The 23,451-nt window shown below is 41.2% G+C and overlaps 1 protein-coding gene across 3 annotated transcripts in view; it reads left to right on the top strand.

Annotated features, from left to right (window-relative positions):
* Positions 1-23,451, top strand: part of zfyve9a (zinc finger, FYVE domain containing 9a) — a 117,353-nt gene that overhangs the window by 56,708 nt on the left and 37,194 nt on the right. For all 3 annotated transcript variants that reach the window (XM_080195465.1, XM_080195466.1, XM_080195467.1), the window contains exons 4-5: positions 5,343-7,522; positions 16,124-16,223. In XM_080195465.1, coding sequence (XP_080051591.1) covers positions 5,343-7,522; positions 16,124-16,223 — 2,280 coding nt within the window. The remainder of the gene's footprint in view (positions 1-5,342; positions 7,523-16,123; positions 16,224-23,451) is intronic.

The following is a 23,451-nucleotide window of genomic DNA, read 5'->3' as shown; positions in this document are numbered from 1 at the left end:
TTGACCCTGCGATGCCCTCCTTACTAACATCTGGGGGCTAGTGCAAAAGTGGGACAGCTGTCTTGCATACTAGTCAAGCAACAGCCTGATGTAGTCATTCTCACGCAAAAAGGGTGTTTTTCAGAATGGAGGTCTGTAGTTAGTGGTGTTCTGCAGGAGTCAGTGCTGGGACTTCTGTAGTTATATAAATGACCCGGAAGAAAATGCGGGTTGTATGATTAGTAAGTTTGCATGTAACATGAAGATTGGAGTTGCTGATAGTGCTGGGGATCATCAGAGGATGCAACAGGATATAGATTGGAGATTTGTGCACAGAAATGGCAGATGGAATTTAATCCAGGCAAATGCAAGGTGATGCATTTTGGAGGATCAAATTTAGGTGTAAATTACACTAACGCAGAACCCTTAGGAACGTTAACGTACAGAGGGATCTGGCATGCAGGTTCACAATTCCCGAAAAGTGATAGGTTCCTGGATATGTCCTGTCCCACTGGTAGGACAGATCCAGCAAAGGTGGCAGTGGCATGGTAATATACATTCAGAAGGGAGTCGCCCTGGGAGTCCTGAACGTTAACTGTGGATGCCATGAAGTCTCAAAGCTTCAGATTAAACGTGGGCAAGGAAATCTCTTGCTGGTTACCACATACCATCCTCCTTTAGCTAATGAAACAGAACTCCTCCACGTTGAGCAACACTTGGACAAAGTGCTGGAAGTGGGAAGGGTGCAAAATATATTCTGGATGGGGGATTTCAGCATCCACCACCAAGAGTAGTTCGGCAGCAGCACTACTGAACAAGCTGGCTGGGTCCTAAAGAATATAACTGCTAAACTGGGTCTGCGGCAGGTGAAGAGAAAACCAACCAGAAGGAAAAATGTACTTGACCTCATCCTTGCCAATCTGTCAGCTGGATATGCATCTGTCCACGACAACATTCCGGCAATAGTACTGACGACTTGTCCTCCAGAGCTTGCTACTCATCTAGCTAACCTCTTCCAGTATAGTTACAACACTGGCATCTACCTGACAATGTGGAAAATTGCCCAGGTATGTCCTGTACACAACAGGACAAATCCGACCCAACCAATTACCGCCAGTAATTACCAATGTTCATTATTTGTGCCTCCTCTGATACTGAAGCAGTCCATGTTCAAATGTAACAAGATCTGGACAATATCCAGGCTTGGGCTGACAAGTGGCAAGTAACGTTTGCACCACATAAATGCCAGACACCAAATGAGAGACAATCTAACCACCACTCCTTGCTATTCAGTATGTAACCATCACTGAATCCCCCGCTGTCAACATTCTTGGTTTTACCACTGACCAGAAACTTGCCACGTAAAGACTGGCTGTAAGAGCAGGTCAGATGCTAGGGATACTGCGTCAAGTAACTCATCTCTAAAACCAATCCACCATCTACAAGGCACAAGTCAGGAGTGTGATGGAATACCTCCCACTTGCCCGGACAGGTGCAGCCCCAACAACTCTCGAGCAACTTGATATAATTCAGGACAAAGCAGCTGACTTAATTGGCACTACATCTACTGACGCTCAGTAGCAGCAGTGTGTGCTATCTGCAAGATGCACTGCATAAATTCACCAAAGATCCTTAGACAGCACCTTTCAAACCCATGACTACTTTCATCTAGAAAGATGAGGGCAGCAGTAACGTGGGAATCACCACTTGCAAGTTCCTCTCCAAGCCACTCACCATCCTGATGATTTGATTTATTATTGTCACGTGTATTAGTATACAGTAAAAGGTATTGTTTCTTGCCTTTTCTGCAGACAAAACATGCCGTTCGTAGAGAAGCAGAGAATGCAAAATTTAGTGTTATGGTCGTAGCAGGGTGTAGAGAGAGATCAGCTTAATGCGAGGTAGGTCCATTCTAAAATCTGATAGCAGGGAAGAAGCTGTTCTTGAGTCAGTTGGCACATGATCTCAGACTTCTATATCTTTGTCCTGATGGAAGAAGGTGGTAGAAAGTATGTGCGGGGAGTGTGGTGTCCTTAATTATGCTGGTTGCTTAGCCAAAGCAGCAGAAATGTAGACAGCCAATAAATGGGAGACTGGTTTGCGTGATGGATTGGGCTACATTTGTGATCTTTTGTAGTTTCTTGCAATTTTGGATAGCAGGAGCCATACCAAGCTGTGATACAACCAGAAAGAATGCTTTCAGTGATGCATCTGTAAAAGTTTAAAGTTAAAGTTTATTTATTAGTCACAGGTAAGGCTGAAATTAACTCTGCAATGAAGTTGCTGTGAAATTCCCCTAGTTGCCACACTACAGCACCTGTTCTGGTCAATGCACCTAATTAGCAGGTCTTTCAGATTGTAGGAGGAAACCGGAGCACCCAGGGGAAACCCACAGAGACACGGGGAGAACGTGCAAACTCCACACAGACAGTGACCCAAACTGGGAATCAAACCCAGGTCCCTGTGGCTGTGAGGCAGCAGTGCTAACCACTGTGCCACCATGCCGCCCTGGTTGCTGAGAGTTGTAGTTGACATGCCAAATTTCCTTAGTCTTCTGGGAAAGCAGAGGAAAGACTTGAAAGCATATTGCCGTTCCTTCGCAGTCGCTGGGTCAAAATCTTGGAATTCTCCCCTTAACGGCATTATGGGTCAAGTCACAGCATGTGGACTGCAGCGTTTCAAGAAGTGGAGATGCCAGCGTTGGACTGGGGTAAAACAAAGAAATCCCACATCACCACCAGCTTAAATTCCAAACAGGTTTATTTCTAGCAAAAGCCGCAAGCTTTTGGGACAGGCTGTCCCTTTGTCAGGTGGCTGGGAGCACCTAACGAATTCCCCTAGTTGCCACACTACAGCACCTGTTCTGGTCAATGCACTTGGCTGGGAGCACCTGACGAAGGGACAGCCTGTCCCGAAAGTTTGCGGCTTTTTGCTACAAATAAAACTGTGTTCTATGGTGTTGTGGGATTTCTTTCTGCGTTTCAAGGAGGCATCACTTTCTCAAGGGCAACTAGGGACAGGGAATAAATGCCAGCCAGTGACACCCATGCCCTACAAATTTAATTCTAAAATTCTGAAGAATTTTTGATTACGTAACTAAGGAGTTCATAGCAAGGGGAATTGAATATAAAAGTAGGGAGGTCTTGCTGCAGCTGTATAGGGCACTGGTGAGGCCGCAGCTGGAGTACTGTGTGCAGTTTTGGTCGCCGCAAGGGTATTTTGGCCTTGGAGAGAGCGCAGAGGAGGTTTACTAGGCTGATGCCGGAGTTGAGGGGGTTGAGTTATGAGGAGAGGCTGAATAAACTAGGCTTGTACTCGTTTAGAGTTTAGAAGAATGAGGGGAGATCTCATTGAGACATGTAAGATGACGAATGGGCTGGATAGGATAGAGATGGAGAGACTCTTCCTGCTCAGAAAGGACAGTAGGACTAGGGGGCACAGCCTCAAGATAAAAGGGGGGGCAGTTTAGAATGGAGTTGAGGAGGAACTTCTTCACTCAAAGGGTGGTGAATCTCTGGAATTCTCTGCCCGTTGAAGTGGTGGAGGCTGCCTCGCTAAATATTTTTAAGACGCGGTTGATAGGTTTTTGATAAGCGAGGGGATTAAGGGTTATGGGGAGAGGGCGGGAATGTGGAACTGAGCCACGACAGATCAGCCATGATCTTATTGAATGGCGGGGCAGGCTTGAAGGGCTAGATGGCCTACTCCTGCTTCTAGTTCTTATGTTCTTATGTTATGTAATGCAAGTTATTTCTATAGGGTGGTGAACTGGTAACTATCGAGAATATTAAGGTAATTGGAAGATGACATGAGAAATATGCAGAAGGTTATAAGGGCATATCTGAAACCATAATGGAAGTGGATTCCAAAAGGGATTTGGCTAAATATTTGTGAAATTTTAATCTTGTAAACCACTGGGTAATGGGGACAGTTGATATCCCTTTCAAGGAGGTGGTGCATGGGACCAGTGTCCTCTTTGTTTCGGTGTATTTTGTTTGTTTTCTAAAATTAAAGGTACTTATTGCATTCTTGCAAAGTAAAGGAGAAGTGTAGTTTCATTACACCAATGGCCAGTCAAATTTAATTACATGTTGAATTCGTGTACCAGCAAAGAAGTACTTTTATGAAACTTTGTGTTCAACAGTTCATCAAATCCTAAAATGTACATGGATGGAAATCATTTGATCTGTCATGTGCTGGTCCTTTGAAAGAGCAGTCAGTCAAGATGTGCAGGTTAGGTGGATTGGCGGTGCGAAATTGTCCCTTAAAATGTCTCAAAATGTGTACGTCAGCGGGATTAGTGCTCAATGTGTGGAGTAATGTGAATGGGGTGGGGCCTGGGTAAAATGCGCTGTCAGAGCTTTGGTGGAGATTTAATGGGGTGGAATGGACTCCTGCATTGGAGGGATTCTGTATCTAGTTGCACATTCCTGCCTTTTGTACCTTTTTAATTTTAGAAAACTGAAAGAAAATGCGCAGAGAGGACACTAAAACATTACGAAGAAAAGATAACATACAGAAGTTGTAAAACTTAAATTCTATTGATTTAACACATTTTATAATTTTAAGCTTGCATTTGGTTCCATGCACTGCCACCTTGAAAGGGATATCAACTGTCTCCTTTCCCCAGTAGTTTTATAAGATTAAAATTTCACAAATATTTAGCCAAATCCCTTTTGGATTCCACTTCCATTATGGCTTCAGGTATGCCTCTATAACCTTTTGTAAATCCCTCATCTTCGAGTTGTTGCCAGCTCCCTTTTAAAATTATTTATAGAATTGGTTTTCATTACCTTTTTCACGTGGTGTTTTTATCTCACAAATTGGAGTGAATAAGTTTCTTCTCTTCTCCCCGCTTGATCTTTATCTGATTTTGAATTCATGACCTCCAATTATTGACCCACTTACCAGGCAGCAATCTCCCATCTTGAAAACCTCTATTAGATCATCTTTCGACCACATCTATTCCAAAAAAGGACCTATTTTCTTCACCCCCTCAAACTGGAGTCCTCCATGTTTGGTATCATTGGCACTCTTTCTAATGGTTTTACGTCTTCGATGAAGTTTGCCATCCAGTATTACCCATAATATTCCAGCTGGTGATTTATAATTTTCTAGCTCCTGTTGATCTCCATTATTACAAATAGTCCTCTGTATTAGCTGAAACTCCAGTAATCCTGTAGCAGAGTTATTTCAGGTGTCATTTTGATGGATGCTGCTTTGGTTTTCCAAGAGTTGATTCAGAAGAGCTGAATGAATGATCAATATGCATTTGACAAATATGAGCTAATAAAACTAAATAGATAATATTGAATTAAAGGTTTATATTTGTAATAATGCCTGGATTTTTTTTCTCTTTCCAGATGAGACTGAGTCCCCAAGTGTATTTGAGGCAAAGTGGAGTCAGATATTGGATCCACCCTCTCACCTGCTGTCATTAAATCCAGCCTTGTCTAATGTGAACGTGGGAGCATTGTCCAGTGAGGTACAAGCAAGACTGAAATGCCATTCTTCACCTAAACCTGAAATTGTAGTATTTGGAAAAGGCAATCATTGTCTTAATGGAAATGATGCCACACAAAATCTACCACTTGATATGCAGGGAATTAATGATGGAGTTCCTGTGATGAACAAAAACAATAATGGTGAGCATTGGCCAAATTCTTCTGAATCATCAGCCAAGTCTACTTGTGAAAATGAACTGAGCTTTTCTGAAGATATGAACTCTTCAAGTATGTTTGGGTTAGTTGTACAGAATTCTGACAGCCAACCAGCACAATGTGATGTCCTATTGCAGGAAGACACCTCAAACAGCCAAAATATGTTGAATGTTAACAGCTTTATAGTAGAAAACACGAATCTGCCAAGTGGCCAATTGTTATCTGACATGAATGGTCAAACTGATGAGACTGTTGCAATGAAAAGTATTGAACAATTAAATGTGCTGTGTACAGATGAGCTGTCTGCAAACTCTTCATTGGAAAGTTCAAGGAACTGTACAAATTTGGAAAATGTATCGCTTAATTCAAAGGAGTCCTGGATGGTGGACGATTTATCGGTTGTTCGCGAACGGCACGTATTATCTGGATTGGATTGTGCTACTAGCAGAAATGAATTAAATGATTCATTCTCTAGAAAAGCTAAAGTAAATGATGCTGTTGTAGAACTTGAAGATGAGTCACTAATACAGGTTGAAAATAATACAGTTGTGGAAACTGGAAATAATGTAGATGGAAGCCTGGATGAAATCATTACTACACAGATAGTGGGTGACCTGGATAATTTTACTGGGCTAAAAATGGACTCTGAGAAAATACAATCTGAGATGTGTTCTGTAAACAGCAAGCCAAATCAGATGGCAATCCAGTATAACTCCTCAAATAATGGTAATTGTGGAGATGACGATTACCATTTTGAGAATGATGTCAGCGTTTGTCAAAACGATGAAAACAATGACATTCTGTTCGTGCAGGGATGTACCACTGACCTGTCTCATCACTCACGTAACATATCACCTCAGTCTGAAGCAACATTTGATCAGGTAACTCAGCACGTGAGACAAAGCAGTCATGAAGCACTGGATGATGATTCATTGTTCCAAAACAGGATTATGAAGGAAAACTCTGGAAATAATGGCGAGATTGTTTTAGATCTAACAAAGCCACTGGCAGACTCTGTGGTTCCTGGTGAAGATTGGCTGGAAGGATCAAATATCTTGTGTGCTAACGTGAAGGAACAATTGTCATCACCTTACTGTTCATGTGATGGATTGGACTCTACATCCATGCCAGGTTCAACCACATCCTGTGTTTCTAAATCTTTGCCTTTAAAAGAGGATTCAGTTACAGAAGAGAAGGAGATTGAGGAGAGCAAGTCTGAGTATTACAACTACACACAACACCGGGAAAATGACACAATGGAAATAGGAGTAACTAATGGCTTGACCAAATTAAGTATTTCTAGTGATATTGCGAATCATTTGAAAGACAATTATTTTAACACTCCCACCCAGTCTGCTACAATAGCTTGTGCTCGTGAAAATGCAGCAAAATTAGCTCTAAATAATGCACAGCCAGTCAGTATTCCTTTTGGAGGTGCTCGACCCAAGCAACCTCTGAACCTGAAATTACAAATCCCAAAACCCTTGACTAACCAATTATTGAATGATTTGGGCTCAACCAACCCAGCAAACAATGTAAAAAACAAAAATGTAGGATGTATTGATAAAATAGACCCCCCTGAAGATGCCTCCTTGTGTTCTTTAAATGGTAGTGCTTTAGATTGCAGCGTTAATGGGGATGAATTAGGTGTGTGTTATGCTGGGGCTTCCAAAGACATCAACACTGATTATACTTTGGGACCTGAAAGTCCAGATAATGACCTACGAGCGGGACAATTTTCAGGAGCCCTCAGAAAGCCATTTACAAATCTAGGTGATGTAGCTCCAGTATGGGTACCAGATTCTCAAGCACCAAACTGCATGAAATGTGAGCTGAAGTTTACATTTACAAAGCGACGTCATCACTGTAGAGCTTGTGGAAAGGTGAGTTGTCTTTCTGATTTAGGCACATTGATTTTTAAATTCTTTGAAAATAGAAATGTGATGAGTGGTGTACTTGGGGGGGCGGGAGGTGCGGGAGAGGCGTGAATCTAACAAAGATATTGTTTTAAGTTGAGTAGTTGAGGATGGAACAGTTTAGCAGTGACTAACAGGAAATGCTTCAACACCTGTTTATTGCTAAAACTCACTGGTACACAAAGCTAGATTAAAGAATGCTTGTTTTTGCTCTTGGTCACTGCTTACTCTACTCAACTCCTTAGAATTGTAGCTTGTGGTGAAGTTTGTACTTAATAGTGCTGTACTACTTATTGAATTTTTGTGGTAGTTTTGATAAATGTTTACCTGATCTTGTACTCTTGTTTTGTAATTTGAATTGTTCTTCCATTGTAAGCAATTTTGCAATTCAAATGAAGGTTATTGGCTAGTAAAATTCTGGGACTAAAAAGACAAAACAGTCTTATGTCCTGTTGCTTTTGATGTTTTATAAATAGAAATAGAAGCTTGTGCCCAATTACTGTAATGGATATCAAATTCATAACACATCTGTGAAACTGTTGTTTTATTTATTTACTGTTCTTTATCTACTGCTATATTGTTACCACGTTTTTAACTACATGGGCGATGATCTTTTTATATTTTGATGCGCCTGTTATCAAATCCCTAATGTAAAAACAAATCCAATCTACCCTAATTTCAGTTCCCGCCTGTCCCCATTTAATCAGTACATCTTTAATGAATTTCCCTCTTGTCCCTCCTGAGATCCATCAACCATTTCCATTTTCCCCCATCTGCTATACCTCTGTGGACATATCTGTAAATGTGATTCAGTAATAGAAATATAATACAGAATTACTAATATGTATTTTGTATACGTTGACCGAGGAGAGTGGTACATGACTATTTGCAGTTATTCACTTTGGTGAACTGACGATAATAGAACTGAAATTTAAAAAAAAAATATTTTACGTACTTAGAGATCGGACTGCATCTACGTAGATAAACCCTTTGACCTGAAACATTAATTCCGTTTCTGTACACAGATGCTATCTGATCTGCTGAGCATTTGCGGCACTTTGTTTTTATTTTAAATTCTCAGCTCCTGCATTATTCTGTTTTTGTAACTGAATAAATGTTATGAACATACAGGTAAATTGAATCATTGCTGAGTAGCTACTGAATGGGAGGTCAAATTTTGCTGACATTTTTATAACCATCTAGCTTTCCCATTTTACAATCAAGGTTATGAAGGACAACAGTCCATAGTGCAAAACACTGCAATAGTTTGTGAATTATTGGAGAGATTGTAGAATAAGGGAGGTACGGATTTCTGATAACTTTGAAACAAATGAATTAAATTCAGTTAGCCTGCGTAAAAGCAACTTATTTTTCTTTCACGGGATGGGAGTGTTGCTGGTAAGGCCATTGTTGTTCATCCCTAATTGCCTTTGAGGAAGTGGTGGTGAACAGCTGTCTTGAACTGTGGTGTAGATACACCCACAGTGCTGTTAAGAATGGAGAACTAGGATATAGTAAAGTAACAGTAATGTAGCTCCAAGTCAAGATGGAGTGTGACGTGGAGGGGAACTTGCAAGTGATGGTGTTCCAATGCATCTGTTGCCCATATCCTTCTAGGTTGGAGGTGTCATGCATTTGATTGGTGCTGTCAAAGGAGCACTAGAAAAGCACTGCAGAGCATTTCGTAAATACTACACACTGCTACTGTTGTGAAGGGAATGAATGTTTAAGTTGGTGAGTTGCTTCTCCCTGGATGGTGTTGAGTTTCTTGTCAGCTGCAGTCATCCAGGAAAGTGAAGAACGTTGCATTTACACTCCTGACTTGTGCCTGAGAGACGGTGAGCAGGCCTTGGAGAGTGGGGAGATGAGATCCCAGCCTCTGACTGGCTTTTGTAACCATAATATTTATGTGACTAAGTAACATTTCCGGTCAATGGTAATAACCAGGATGTTGATGTTGGGCTGATTCAACAATGGTAGTGCCCATAAATGTCAAGGGAAAATGGTTACAGTTTTCTTTTGTTGGAAATTGTCATTGCCTAGGATTGTGTGGATTGAATATTATTGGCTGCTTATCAGCTCCAGCCTTGAGGTTACCTGGGGCTTGCTGCCTTTGGGTGTGAACTGTTTCAAAATCTGAAAAGTTATAATCTTCAGAGAACATCTCCACCATTACTGACATGACGATTGAGGTTAGGGTTAGGTGAGATCAAGTTGTTTTTTCTCTTGTTTGTTCTTCTTCCACCTGCCACAAGCTCAGAATGGTAGCTGTCTCTTTTAGAACTCATCAGTTGGTCAGTGGTGATGCTACTAAGCCACTCTTGGTAATGACTGTTGAAGGCCCCATCTAGACTACATTCTGTGTCCTTGCTACCCTCACTGCTTCTTCCTGGTGGTGTTTAACATGAATTTATGGCAGCAGTAAGTGATAATCAACAGGAAGTTTTCTTTCCCTATTTGAATGTTTGGCTTGATAGCATGAAACTTCATGACATTCTGAGTTGATGTTGAGAACTCCCAAGGATTGCTCCTCCTAACTGCATACTGTACTAAGCCACCATCTCTGGTTGGATAGGACATACCCAGGGATGATGGAGGAATTTGTGATATTTTTGCTGTGAAGTACATGATTCAATGAGTGTGACTATGTTAGTCTGTGAGACAGCACTCTCAATTTTGGCACAAATCCCCAGATGTTAGTGAAGAGGACTTGGTGTAGTTGACTTGCTCTGGTCCAGCTTAATGCCAGGTGGTTCATTCTATTTCATTCTTTTCAACTTTTTTGTTGTGGCTTTACCTATTGTGATGGTACCAAAGCTGGGTGGAACCAGAAGATTGTGGACTTGATAACAAATCTTTGGTGGTTTTGTCACTTTGCTAAGCTATTTTGGAGGGTAGTTAAGAATTGAAGGGAGATCTTGTGGTGCAGTGAGAGTGTCCCTATTTCTGGACCTGGAACTTGATGACCATGGAAGGTACACGCATAATTAGCCAAACAGGCTGTTTATCGTTTCAATCGCCTGATGGCAGGTGATCAAGAGCAGGGGAGTTTCCTGGTCAGCCATACTGAAAAGGCAAACCACTGAAGTATTTTGCTATGCATAATCATGAGCCAATCTAGTGGAGATTGCCTGGTTGCCTGGGAAATGGTACTTGAAAGAGGAGTTAAGAGTCAACCACATTGAAAAGTAATTGGTTGATTTTAAATTGCTTTGGTTTAAATTTATAAAGAGTGCTATATAAATGCATGCTCTTGATCTTTTTTGCACTACTCAAATCAAGATTTGAACCACTTGTGGATGCTATTAAGATCTTATTAACCACTTTTCCAGCCCAGTGCAAACAAATAATTGTCCTTTGTTACAATTGAGATTTGTAAGATTAGTGTATCCTGGGATTTTAGCTTAAATGGGGTCATGTGACCTGTTTTGCAGTCTGCCTGACAGCGAACCTGGGTGATTTAATTTGATCAAAGGAAGACTTGTATTTTACAAAGAAGATGGTGCAAGGCATTTATACTTGGAGACAATGGCTGTTGCAATGAGTAGCCTTTGAGTATCCCAAAGCCCCTGAACAATGTTACCAATGTTTGGTTGTAAACAGTTGTGCTATGAACTGTCCATTTACTTCTCAGGTGAAAGAGGAGTTGGGGGTCAAAAAGAGCTAATTAGCATTTTTACCTGAATGTAGTTTTGTTTCCTATTGCCATGGAGAAGGTGGCCGCAGAAGGTATTTTTTTGACATCAAGCTACAGGCTTTCCTACAAATCAATTAATATCTCAATCAGCAGTTCTGTACCGTCAGCAGAGAGAGAAGACTGCTTGGCCTTGCAATTAACCACAGCAGGCTGCTTCCCAACACCACTCCCAAATAGCCTAGCTCTCATTGGTCTCTTGTTTTGGATTCTCTACCAAACCTCTTTATCATTTTAAATGCTTCAATTAATTAAGAACATAAGAACATAAGAAATAGGAGCAGGAGTAGGCCATCTAGCCCTTCGAGCCTGCCCCGCCATTCAGTAAGATCATGGCTGATCTGTCGTGGCTCAGTTCCACATTCCCGTCCTCTCCCCGTAACCCTTAATCCCCTCGCTTATCAAAAACCCATCAACCCGCGTCTTAAAAATATTTAGCGAGGCAGCCTCCACCACCTCAACGGGCAGAGAATTCCACAGATTCACCACCCTTTGAGTGAAGAAGTTCCTCCTCAACTTCGTTCTAAAACCTCCCTCCCCCCCCCCCCCCCATCTTGAGGCTGTGCTCCCTAGTCCTACTGTCCTTTCTGAGCGGGAAGAGTCTCTCCACCTCTATCCTATCCATCCCATTCGTCATCTTATACGTCTCAATGAGATCTCCCCTCATTCTTCTAAACTCTAACGAGTACAAGCCTAGTTTATCCAGCCTCTCCTCATAGCTCAACCCCCTCAACTCCGGTATCAGCCTAGTAAACCTCCTCTGCACTCCCTCCAAGGCCAAAATATCCTTGCGTAAGTACGGCAACCAAAACTGCACACAGTACTCCAGCTGCGGCCTCACTAATGCCCTATACAGCCGCAGCAAGACCTCCCTACTTTTATATTCAATCCCCCTCACTATGAAGGCCAGCATCCCATTCGCCTTCCTGACCAGCTGCTGCACCTGCAGGCTGGGTTTTTGCGACTCATGCACAAGGACCCCGAGGTCTCTCTGCACTGTCGCCTGCTGCAGTTTTTCGCCACGTAAGTAATAATCCTTCCTACCATTATTCCTACCAAAGTGGACCACCTTGCACTTGCCAACATTAAATTCCATTTGCCAGTTCCTGGCCCATTCGCCCAGCCTATCTAGATCCTTCTGCAGACTCTCCACACCCTCCGCGCAATTTGCCGTTCCACCAATCTTGGTGTCATCAGCAAATTTCGACACCATACAGTCGGTTCCCTCCTCCAGATCATCTATATAAATGGTAAATAGCTGAGGCCCCAGCACCGACCCCTGGGGCACTCCACCAGTCACCAACCGCCAATCCGAATAGCACCCATTAACTCCCACTCTCTACCTCCTATTTGACAACCAATCCTCTATCCATGCCAACACCCTACCCCCAACTCCATGCCCCCTTACCTTCTGCAATAACCTCTTGTGAGGTAACTTGTCAAACGCCTTCTGAAAATCAAGACAGACCACATCCACCGGCTCTCCTCTATCCACTGCCCTGGACTCATCCTCATAGAACTCCAATAAATTTGTCAGACATGACTTCCCCTTAACGAAACCGTGCTCCGTCTGCTCTATCAAGCAATTCCCCTCAAGATACCCCTCAGTTATCTAAATTTGAGGCAAGACAGACAAAGTTCATGCAACCAGTCAGACGTACTATTCCATTCACAAATCCATGCCGACTCTGATAAGCTCGTACTCAGCCAAATATTGAGTCACTCTAGTCCTGCTGAGAGATTCAACTAATTATCCCACAACTTCTATTAAGCTGATTGCAGCATTGAAGACATTCTTAGACAACAGATATGTTTGCAAAGCTTAGCTTGGAACATGATGTCCAGAAATTCTTTTAAAATTATTGTTCTGCAAAAATGTTGCCCCATTCAAAATATGTGCCTCAATGTTCTTTTTGAAAAAATAATCAACCTCAAAACTTACATGTTCCAAATATAGCCTCGGTAAATTTGATGCTTTGAATTGTTTGCTTTAATTTTCAGAAAATACTGACGGAATTGGCCAGAACATCTGCTTCTAATCACTGTTTGATGTCTACTGTTGGCGTGCCCATATGTAAATGTTTGGTGAAAATAAGATGAGGCTCAACTCCGTGATCTGCACATTGTGGGTTATCACTGTAAATGGAATCCCCATACTCAGCAGAGGCAGTGGTCTAGTGGTATTATCACTAGACTATTAATCCAGATACCCAGCTAATGTCCTGGGGACCTGGCTTCAAATCCTGCCACGGCAGGTGGTATTGTCGTCACTGTTGTGCTGTGGGAAATATTGCAACTAAAATTGTGCACAAGAAGGTCCATAAGCAGCAATGAGATAAATGATCAGATGATCCATTTAAGCATTGACCAGGGCACCAGGAGAACACATCTGCTCTTAGAATAGTGTCATGGGAGCGTCTGTAATCCACTTAAGGGGATGTATGGAACCCCCAATTAATGCATAATCTGAAAGATGGCACATCTGTCATTTTAGCACTACCTCAGTATTGCATTGGAGTGTCAGCCTAGATTGTGGAAATGAAGCCAATAAACTTTCTGACTCAGCAATAGTCCTACTTTTGAACCATGCTGACACTGGAGCGCCTTGGTCTATCGAACCATTCTAGGCCAGGAGCACTAGAAGTTAGATGCAGAAAAGAACTCCATGTTGTCCCATCAAATATGCAAAGGGAGAATTGTGAAAACAAATCACGTACTTCAGTTCTCCCGTGTAAATAATTCAGCAGTTGAGGCAAGTACTTACACCCCCAAACTTGAAGACCTTCTCCCAATAATTCATAGGAACAAGAAATGCATGAATTGCAACAGTGATTAAAGAAATTGGACATCTATATCTTTGAAAATTTTTTTTGTTATTCATTCATGGGATGTGGGCATTGTTGGCGAGGCCAACACTTATTGTCCATCCCTAATTGCTCTTGAGAGGGTGGTGGTGCGTTGTCTTATTGGAACGTTGCCATCATCCATAATTAATAATTATGTGCCAGTTTTGAAATTCCTTGGCAAGTTTTCAGTTGCTGGTTGGGTACTGGAATAAGCTTTTTGGATCCTGCATGGCAGGAACTTTCCATATCACTTGCCATGTTTGGGCAGATGGACTAAGATCTAATTGTATAATCTAAGAAGACCGAATAGTATTGAGGGGAAGTAGTTTTTGGATCATAAGCAAAAACCATTAGAGGTTTTTCTGCATGAAGATCTGTGACTAGTGGAGTGCCCCAGGGATCTGTTCTGGGACCCTTGCTGTTTGTAATTTTCATAAATGACCTGGATGAGGAAATGGAGGGATGGGTTGGTAAGTTTGCCGACGACACGTGGGTTGGTGGTGTTGTAGATAGTCTGGAGGGATGTCAGAAGTTGCAGCGTGACACAGATAGGATGCAAGAGTGGGTGGAGAAGTGGCAGATGGACTTCAACCTGGATAAATGTGTAGTGGTCCATTTTGGCAGGTCCAGTGGAATGAAGGAGTGTAATATCAAGGGTAAGACTCTTAGCAGTGTGGAGGATCAGAAGGACCTTGGGATCCGGGTCCATAGGACTCTTAAATCGGCCTCACAGGTAGAGGATGTGGTTAAGAAGGTGTATGGTGTATTAGCCTTCATTAATCAAGGGATTGAGTTTAGGAGTCAGGAGATAATGCTGCAGCTTTATAAGACCCTAGTCAGACCCCACTTGGAGTACTGTGTGCAGTTCTGGTCACCTCATTACAAGAAAGATGTGGAAGCTATTGAAAGGGTGTAGAGGAGATTTATAAGGATGTTGCCTGGATTGGGTGGCATGCCTTATGAGGATAGGTTGAGGGAGCTTGGTCTTTTCTCCCTGGAGAGACGAAGGATGAGAGGTGACCTGATAGAGATTTATAAGATGTTAAGAGGTATAGAGAGCCTCTGAGAATCCACCCTATTTCCCAGTACTGAAATGGTCGCTACGAGAGGACACAGGTTTAAGGTGCTGGGGAGTAGGTACAGAGGACATGTCAGGGGTAAGTATTTCATTCAGAGGGTGGTGAGTGAGTGGAATCGGCTGTCATCGGTGGTGGTGGAGGCGAACTCGTTGCGGTCTTTTAAGAGACTTCTGGATGAGTACATGGGATTTAATGGGATTGAGGGTTATAGATAGGCCTAGTAGGTATGGATATGATCAGTGCAACTTGTGGGCAGAAGGGCCTGTTAGTGCTGTAGTTTTCTATGCTCTATGTTTTGAATTGAGCTTTGAAGTCTCAAGCTCAAATTTCAGTGAAGTCAAGCAAAACCATGATTGGGTTGAGATGAACATATAATTGTCAGAGGCAGAGAGATTCCTCAGGTTTGACCAGTTGGTTAATTCCAAGATGTGAATCAGTGTTTCAAGCCATAACTTTATAAACTTGATTGATTATGGACAATTTAAGTTACTTTATCATTTTTTAAAATCTTTTAGTATATGCCCTTTTTTCCAAAATAACTCTGCCACTAAATGCATTTGTGCAAACTAGAATTCTGTCTGGTCTCTGCTTGTACTTTATTGATGGTTAGCAGTCTTTTCAGGCATATTGTGAGGTGATTTTTGTATGATTTGAGAGAGGTTGGAATTAAGATTGTGGGCCGTATTCTACTTTGAAGCAGATGAAATTAACTTCTCGAGTGTTCAGTGACAAATATGTCACTGCTTCAGGGAAAATACTATTCTCGGATTTGGTGCCCATTGGCTTTTATAAATTCTATTTTAACAATCTGTAGTTTAAATTGAATGCATAAATGTTTTGACCACATACATAAAGTTGATACGTTGCTAGAATTCAATCTTTTTATAGGTTTTTGTTTTATGCAGTGGAATTGTGTGAACTTTTTTAACATCTCCTTTCAATCCTGTAGGTTTTTTGTGCAGCATGTTGCAGTCTAAAGTGCAAGTTAAGTTATATGGACATGAAGGAGGCCCGAGTTTGTGTAACTTGCCACACTGTTCTTACAAGTTGTAAGTTAATTTCTTTTTCTTGCAATATTGTTTATAAAGGCTGAAATATTTAAATATTCTATATTAATCTTATTTTAATGTTTGAGCACATTAGTTATCAAAATAATTGAGATGTCTACTTAAAAGTAGTTTTTGGGGTAGCATGGTGATAAGCACTGCTGTCTCAGAGCCAGGGACCAGGGTTCGATTTTTCACAGTAACTTCATTGCAGTGTTAATGTAAATCTACTTGATACACTTATAATAACTAAGTTGTTTCTTGAGTATTACAATACTCTTGGATATTTTACATTTTATAAGAACACGGGAACAGTCTAGGCCATACATCTCCTCAAGCTTGTTCTGCCATTCAGTTAGATGTCTTTTCTCCAAATCCCTTGACAATCTTGCAGTGAAAAATTCTATCAGTCACTTTCTTGAAAGTATCAGTTGATTCAGCATCCACAGCCAGGGTGGAGACAATTGAAAGTTTCCACTATCTTTTGTGACAGTCAAAATTCTGGAATTCCTTTCCTAACAGCACAGTGTCTGGACCTCCACCACATGGAATTTAAGAAAGTGTTTCTACACCACTTCCTTGAGGGCAATTAGGAATGCATAGTGAGTGCTGACCTAACCAGTGATGCCGTATGCCATGAGTGAATTTTAAAAAAACAAACTTCCTGATTTCACCTCTGAATGCTTTGGCCCTGATTTTATAAACATGCCCCATATTTTGGTATCTGTTTAGACCTTAGCTGGAGTATTGTGCACAGTTTTGGCCAGTGCACTTAAGAAAACACGTGAAAGCCTTAGTGTGCAGAGGAGTTTTACAAGGGTGTTACCAGGGATAAGGTGCTACAGTTATGTTAACAGGTTGGAAATATTCTGATAATGCTACCTTCCATAACAACAGCATTTCTGGCATGTCTTCCATCTTCCAGAACCGAAGATAAGAACATAAGAAGTAGGAGCAGGAGGAGGCCATCTAGCTCCTCGAGCCTGCCCTGCCATTCAACAAGACCATGGCTGATCTGAAGTGGATCAGTTCCATTTTCCCACCTGCTCCCCATAACCCTTAATTCCCTTGTCTATCAGAAATCTATCTACCCATGACTTAAATATATTCAACGAGGTAGCTTCCACCACTTCAACGGACAGAGAATTCCAGAGATTCACCACCCTTTGAGTGAAGAAGTTCCTCCTCAACTCCGTTCTAAACTGCGTGCGTATACGCACACAAACACGCACACAAACACGCACACAAACACACCCCCCCCCCCCAATTTTGAGGCTGTGCCCTCTAGTTCTGGTTTCCTTTCTAAGCGGAAAGAATCTCTCTACCTCTACCCTATCAAGCCCCTTCATTATCTTGTAAGTCTCTATAAGATCCCCCTCAGCCTTCTAAACTCCAGTGAGTACAGGCCCAGTCTATTTAATTTCTCCTCATAAGCTTACCCGCTCATCTCCTGTATCAGCCTGGTGAACCTTCTCTGTACTCCCTCAAGGCCAGTATATCCTTTTGCAAATAAGGGGACCAAAACTGCACACAATACTCCAGTTGCAGCCAGACCTCCTTGCTTTTATATTCCACCCCCCTAGCGATAAAGGCCAACATTCCATTTGCTGCCTTGATCACCTGCTGTACCTGCAGACTGAGTTTTTGTGATTCGTGCACAAGGACCCCCAGGTCCTTCTGTACAGTAGCATGCTGCAACTTTTCACCATTTAAATAATATTCCATCCCACTATTATTTCTACTAAAGTGGATAACCTCACATTTGCTAACATTATACTCCATATGCCAGGTCCTCGCCCACTCACTCAGCCTATCCAGATCTCTCTGCAGACTTTCTGCGTCCTCCACGCAATTCGCTTTTCCACTCAACTTTGTGTCATCAGATCTCCCCTTTCCCAAAAGGGCCTTCAACCATGTCTGACTCATTTCCCACACTTATGTCCTCACCTGTCCAGAATCATGATGAAATTTCCTTTGTCCTCACTTTCCAACCCCCCCCCCCCCCCCAAGCCTCCACATTCAAAGAATTGTCATTTGCCATTTCCACCAAACTCAACATGATTCCACCATCAAACACAACCTCCCCGCTCCTCCTTTATCAGCATTCTCAAGGGATTGTACCCTCTGCAACACCTTGGTCTCTTTTATCATCTTGAACACTTCATCCCCTTCCCATAGCATCTTTTCATGTAATTGTAGGAGGTACAACATCTGCCTGTTTATCTTCTCTCTCCACACTGTCCAAAGTCCAAACACACCTTCCAGGTGAAGCAGCGATTTGCTTGAACTGCTGTTAACTTTGTCCATTGTATTCATTGCTCACAATGCATGTTCTTCTACACTGGGGAGACCATTTAATGGGTGATTGCTTTGCAGAACACCTCTGTTCACTTTGCAAGCATGACCTTGACCTTCCAATCACTAGCCATTTAAATCCTTGATGAGATGCTCACATTTGTATCCCCAGCCTGTTGCAGTGTTCCAGTGAAACCCAGTGCAAGCTAAGGGTGGAGCACTTTATCTTTCAGTTGGGCACTTTAAAGCTACTGGGCTCTATGTTGAGTTCAACACCTTCAGCCCATGTCTTCTCTTTTGTATTGCTTTCTCCCAATGTCAGCTTGTATCATCTTATGATTTGCTTTTAGGCAGCATTGACCTTTATTCTGCTATCAACACCTACTCTGGAACAATGCTTTGTTCCTTCTACTACTACCATTCCCACTCTCTGCCTTTTGTACCGTGAGACCATTGTAATTTAATCCCCCCTGTCATATAATCTATCCCTGACTTGCCCTTTTATGCTCACCTGAACCCCCCCCTCCCCTTTTCAACATTTTAAAACCTATCATGTGTCTGCCTTTCTTCAGTTCCAAGGAAGAGTCATATTGGACTTGAAATGTTAAATCTGTTTCTCTCTACAGATGCTGCCAGACCTACTGAGTTTTTATTTCAGATCTGTAGCATCTGCTTTTATACAATGAAAAAGTTAGGATTGTTCTCTTCAGGACAGAGATTAACAGATGACATATTGATTTTTCTGGAGAAAATATGGATAATCTAGTGAGGTTAGCTGGGTTGGCCATGGTAACTTGTCCCTTTAGTGTCCAAAGACATGTAGTTAGGTGGATTAGCCATGGTAAATGCACCGGGTTATGTGAATGGAGGGTCAGTGCAAACCTGTTGGGCCAAATGGCATCCTTTCTACACTATAGGGATTCTGAGTAGGTCAATAACTAGTGATTGTGGAATCAAAATAATTGGGAAGAGATCTAGAGAGAGAGAGTTTTTTTACTGATTTGTTAGAGTCTGGAATGCTTTACCTGATGTGGGTATGCTGGCGTTGGACTGGCGTAAACACAGTAAAAAGTCTGACAACACCAGGTTATTAGTCCAACCTATTTATTTGATAATATACTCACAAGCTTTCGGGGTTAGCCCCTTCGTCAGGTGAATGGAGAGTTCTGGCCTCAGACAGAGCATATAAAGCACAGACAGTTTAGAGATTACTGATTAGAATGCGAATCCTTACACCTAACCTGCTGTTCAAGACCTGAAGTGGCTGATAATGTGAGTGGAAGGAGCACTGATCACAGTTTAAAGAGATGTGTATTGTCTCCAGACAGTATAGCGAGTGAGGTTTTGCAAACCCAGGCAAGTCACGGGGGTTACAGATAGTGTGACATGAACCCAAGATCCCTGTTGAGACCGTCCTCATGTGTGCGGAACTTGGCTATCAGTCTCTGTTCAGCGACTCTGCGCTGTCGTGTGTCGTGAAGGCCGCCTCTTTTCTCCAAGGCGGCCTTCACGACACACGACAGCGCAGAGTCGCTGAACAGAGACTGATAGCCAAGTTCCGCACACATGAGGACGGTCTCAACAGGGATCTTGGGTTCATGTCACACTATCTGTAACCCCCGTGACTTGCCTGGGTTTGCAAAACCTCACTCGCTATACTGTCTGGAGACAATACACATCTCTTTAAACTGTGATCAGTGCTCCTTCCACTCACATTATCAGCCACTTCAGGTCTTGAACAGCAGGTTAGGTGTAAGGATTCGCATTCTAATCAGTAATCTCTAAACTGTCTGTGCTTTATATGCTCTGTCTGAGGCCAGAACTCTCCATTCACCTGACGAAGGGGCTAACCCCGAAAGCTTGTGAGTATATTATCAAATAAATAGGTTGGACTAAAACCTGGTGTTGTCAGACTTTTTACATGCTTTACCTGAGCAGATGATGGAAGTTAATTTCATAATTTTAAAAGGGAGTCGGAAGGTATTTGAGGATGAGGAACTTGTACAGTCCCTTTATCAATAATAAGCAGCTTGATTAGAATCTCATCAACCTTTTAAATGCCAAGGAATAGAAGCCAATTTTATGCAACCGGTCTTCATTTAATCCTTGAAACTTTTAGCTTTTGTTCAGGAAGCTTCAAAGAATTCCAAAGGTTGGCGTCTGTGTAGTGTTTCTAAGAAAAATACATAAGCATAATTGTGGAATTTGCCTTACCTGGGTTAACACTGGCTCACCCATTTATTTTTAAAAAGGGATGCAGCTGAAATGTATTCAAGGCGAGTATCTTGTTTTTTGTCCTCTCACTTTACACCACAATACTTTTCACAAACAAGAATCATGTAGCCTTGGACATATCCATGTCATTCATGGAAATGTGCTTATGTAAGAGACCATTTCTCCTAAAAAAAAGTAATAGTATAGGTGCTGGAAATCTGAAAGAAAAATGCAAAATGTCCAGCATGCCAGATAGCTTTTGTGAGTGAGGAACAAAGTTAATGTTTCATACCTTTTTTATTGAATTTTTAAAAAAAGGGATGTAAAAGTTTTAAGCAATTACAGATGTGGGATGCTGTTTATTGATTGATGTTGAACTCTAATGGAACAGTGTAAAACTCCGCGAATAGAATGCACTGAATGAGATTTAAAATGCCAGGTGATCCGAAGCTTGGAATCATGCTTGCAGGCTTAATGGTAGTGTTCCGCAAAGCAATTACCCCATTGTTCATGTACAGCCGCCTTCGCAGTGAAAACAGTATATTTTATACTGCCCCCTTACTGAAAGGTTGGATATGATCCAAAACTTGATTTTTTTTTGAGTCACGGTATAATTTGTGTTCCAAATTAGTCCTAAACTCAACTGTATTCATTTTGAGGATATATTTAATTTTGAACTCAATTCAGTGTTAGCATATTGTAATTAGTTGAAACTTGTGACTATCTACTCCATACAGTGTTTGAGAAACCCATAGCTGGTGCTGACTCATTGTGAATCAGCAATATAAACAAAGAAAATTACAGCACGGGAACAGGCCCTTCGGTCCTCCGAGCCTGCACTGACCATGCTGCCTGACAAAGGGTGGTGCTCTGCTTGATATGCATTTGTTGGTGTGCATTAAACTCGGATTTATGGTAGTTTGTATAAACACATAGTAAGGCCAGTTCAAGAACCTGTTTTTATGGCAGTCTTCCAAAGCCACCTCAAATGTGATTTAAATTGCTACAAGCAAACTTAACACTAGGAGACTAGTGATTCGTGTGTGATACCTTAAGTCCCAGAATGAAGCAAAAGCTGAGCATTTTATTAGCTGTTTGTGCTGTAGATGAATACTCGTACTGTTCTAGTGTCATGAAGTCACTCAGTGTTTTAAGTAACTGATAGCTGATGATAAAAGAATAGAAGCTGAAAAGCTCACTTGATAGAGATTGCGTCCCACAGTAAACCTAAAAGCAATTTAACTTTCAAGTATGAATGAGGAGATTGATACTCAGTCTTTGAACTAATGCATTCATTCTGTGTCCTATAGCTAGACAATAAAACTATTGTGGACAAGATCTGACCAAGATGGTAGTTTGGTGGAGGTAGGGGGGGAACTATTTGAAGATGTTCTTAGTTTCTGTGCACTTGGATTATAGACTCACTTGCATAAAGCAATTGGTTCCAAAATCTCTTTGTACATTAAATGAAGAAAAGGTAGTTAGTGATGGCTGAAGTAACTTTGCTTATATTGTATGTTAGCAAAACAAACTTAAAAATGAATTTTACTAGTTATGTCTGAGAGAAACTCAATTCAGCCAGAACGTGGTTGTGTGTGTCCTTCTGATCATCATATATGCATTTGCTCCCTGGAGTTGAATGTTTTACTACTTCTATCCTGCCTTGTAATTTTTTCTTATATTGACCCATTGTTGGCTGAAGAATTTTGCACTAACATCCTTAAATTTGACTTTTGTAATTGTTTGCCTCTTTATACTTCTGTCACTTTTTGATTTGAAATAGTATGGATTTTGCGTTTCAATTATTTATATCTTTATGTATTATATCGTGTTCACTTACTGATAAACCTCTGAGATTCTGTTTCAATCATCTACTTTCACAATTTAAAACCCTAAACTTGGCAGTTATCTCAACTCCATCCTTTGTTGGGATGTGTTTTATGGCTCCTCCAGTCTTGCTGATCAATATTTAGTCAATTTATGCATGATATATTGTACTTTTTCTTTGGCAGTAGAACATTCTGTTTGCTGTTCCACAGTGATCAGGCAAGGCATGCTGGATGTTGTCTACAAGCGCCTCTAAATCTTTCAATTTTGTCCTTGGATATTTCAACGTTATTAACCTGCTTCAAATAAGAATGTAAATTATATGATGCAAAATACCTGATGTCAAAAGTTAAACAATTTAAGAATTTTGATTTTATTCTGCTGAAATGCCTTTATAGATTTCCAACTCTTGCCCACAAAGGTTATTTGGTGGATATTGCAGTATTTACCTATCAATTAAGTACACTTAAATATACTGGTAATTTAAGAGGTCTCTAGAATGACTTACAAAACCATTACAAATAAAAATATGATTTTTCTATCAATTTTTTCCCATTTTTGGCTGAATTTCTTTCTCTTGAGCAGTTTGGATCTTATATTGATATCTGCACACTGGATTTAATTCTTTTAAATTTTATTGCATAAAGAGGCATGTTCTTATGGAAAGATTTATGAAAAATAGGCTGCAAACCAAATCTAGCAAGCAGATCTATTTTTGCAGATTATACTTTAGTTATGAAAAGTTTTGTCTTGTTAATATATTAGTAGTCTCTACTTTAAATGTTCTAGTTGAATATTACATGAGTCTGCCACTATGCCACCTGTTGTTTGGAGCATTAAATGTAATTTAATTTATGGTTGAACTCCTAACTCCAGAAGGCAATATTTGAACGAA

This window comes from Carcharhinus amblyrhynchos, chromosome 9 (assembly GCF_965287045.1).
Source record: "Carcharhinus amblyrhynchos chromosome 9, sCarAmb.v2.hapA, whole genome shotgun sequence".
Classification (NCBI taxonomy): domain Eukaryota; kingdom Metazoa; phylum Chordata; class Chondrichthyes; order Carcharhiniformes; family Carcharhinidae; genus Carcharhinus; species Carcharhinus amblyrhynchos.
This window is presented reverse-complemented; position numbering and strand designations above follow the sequence as displayed.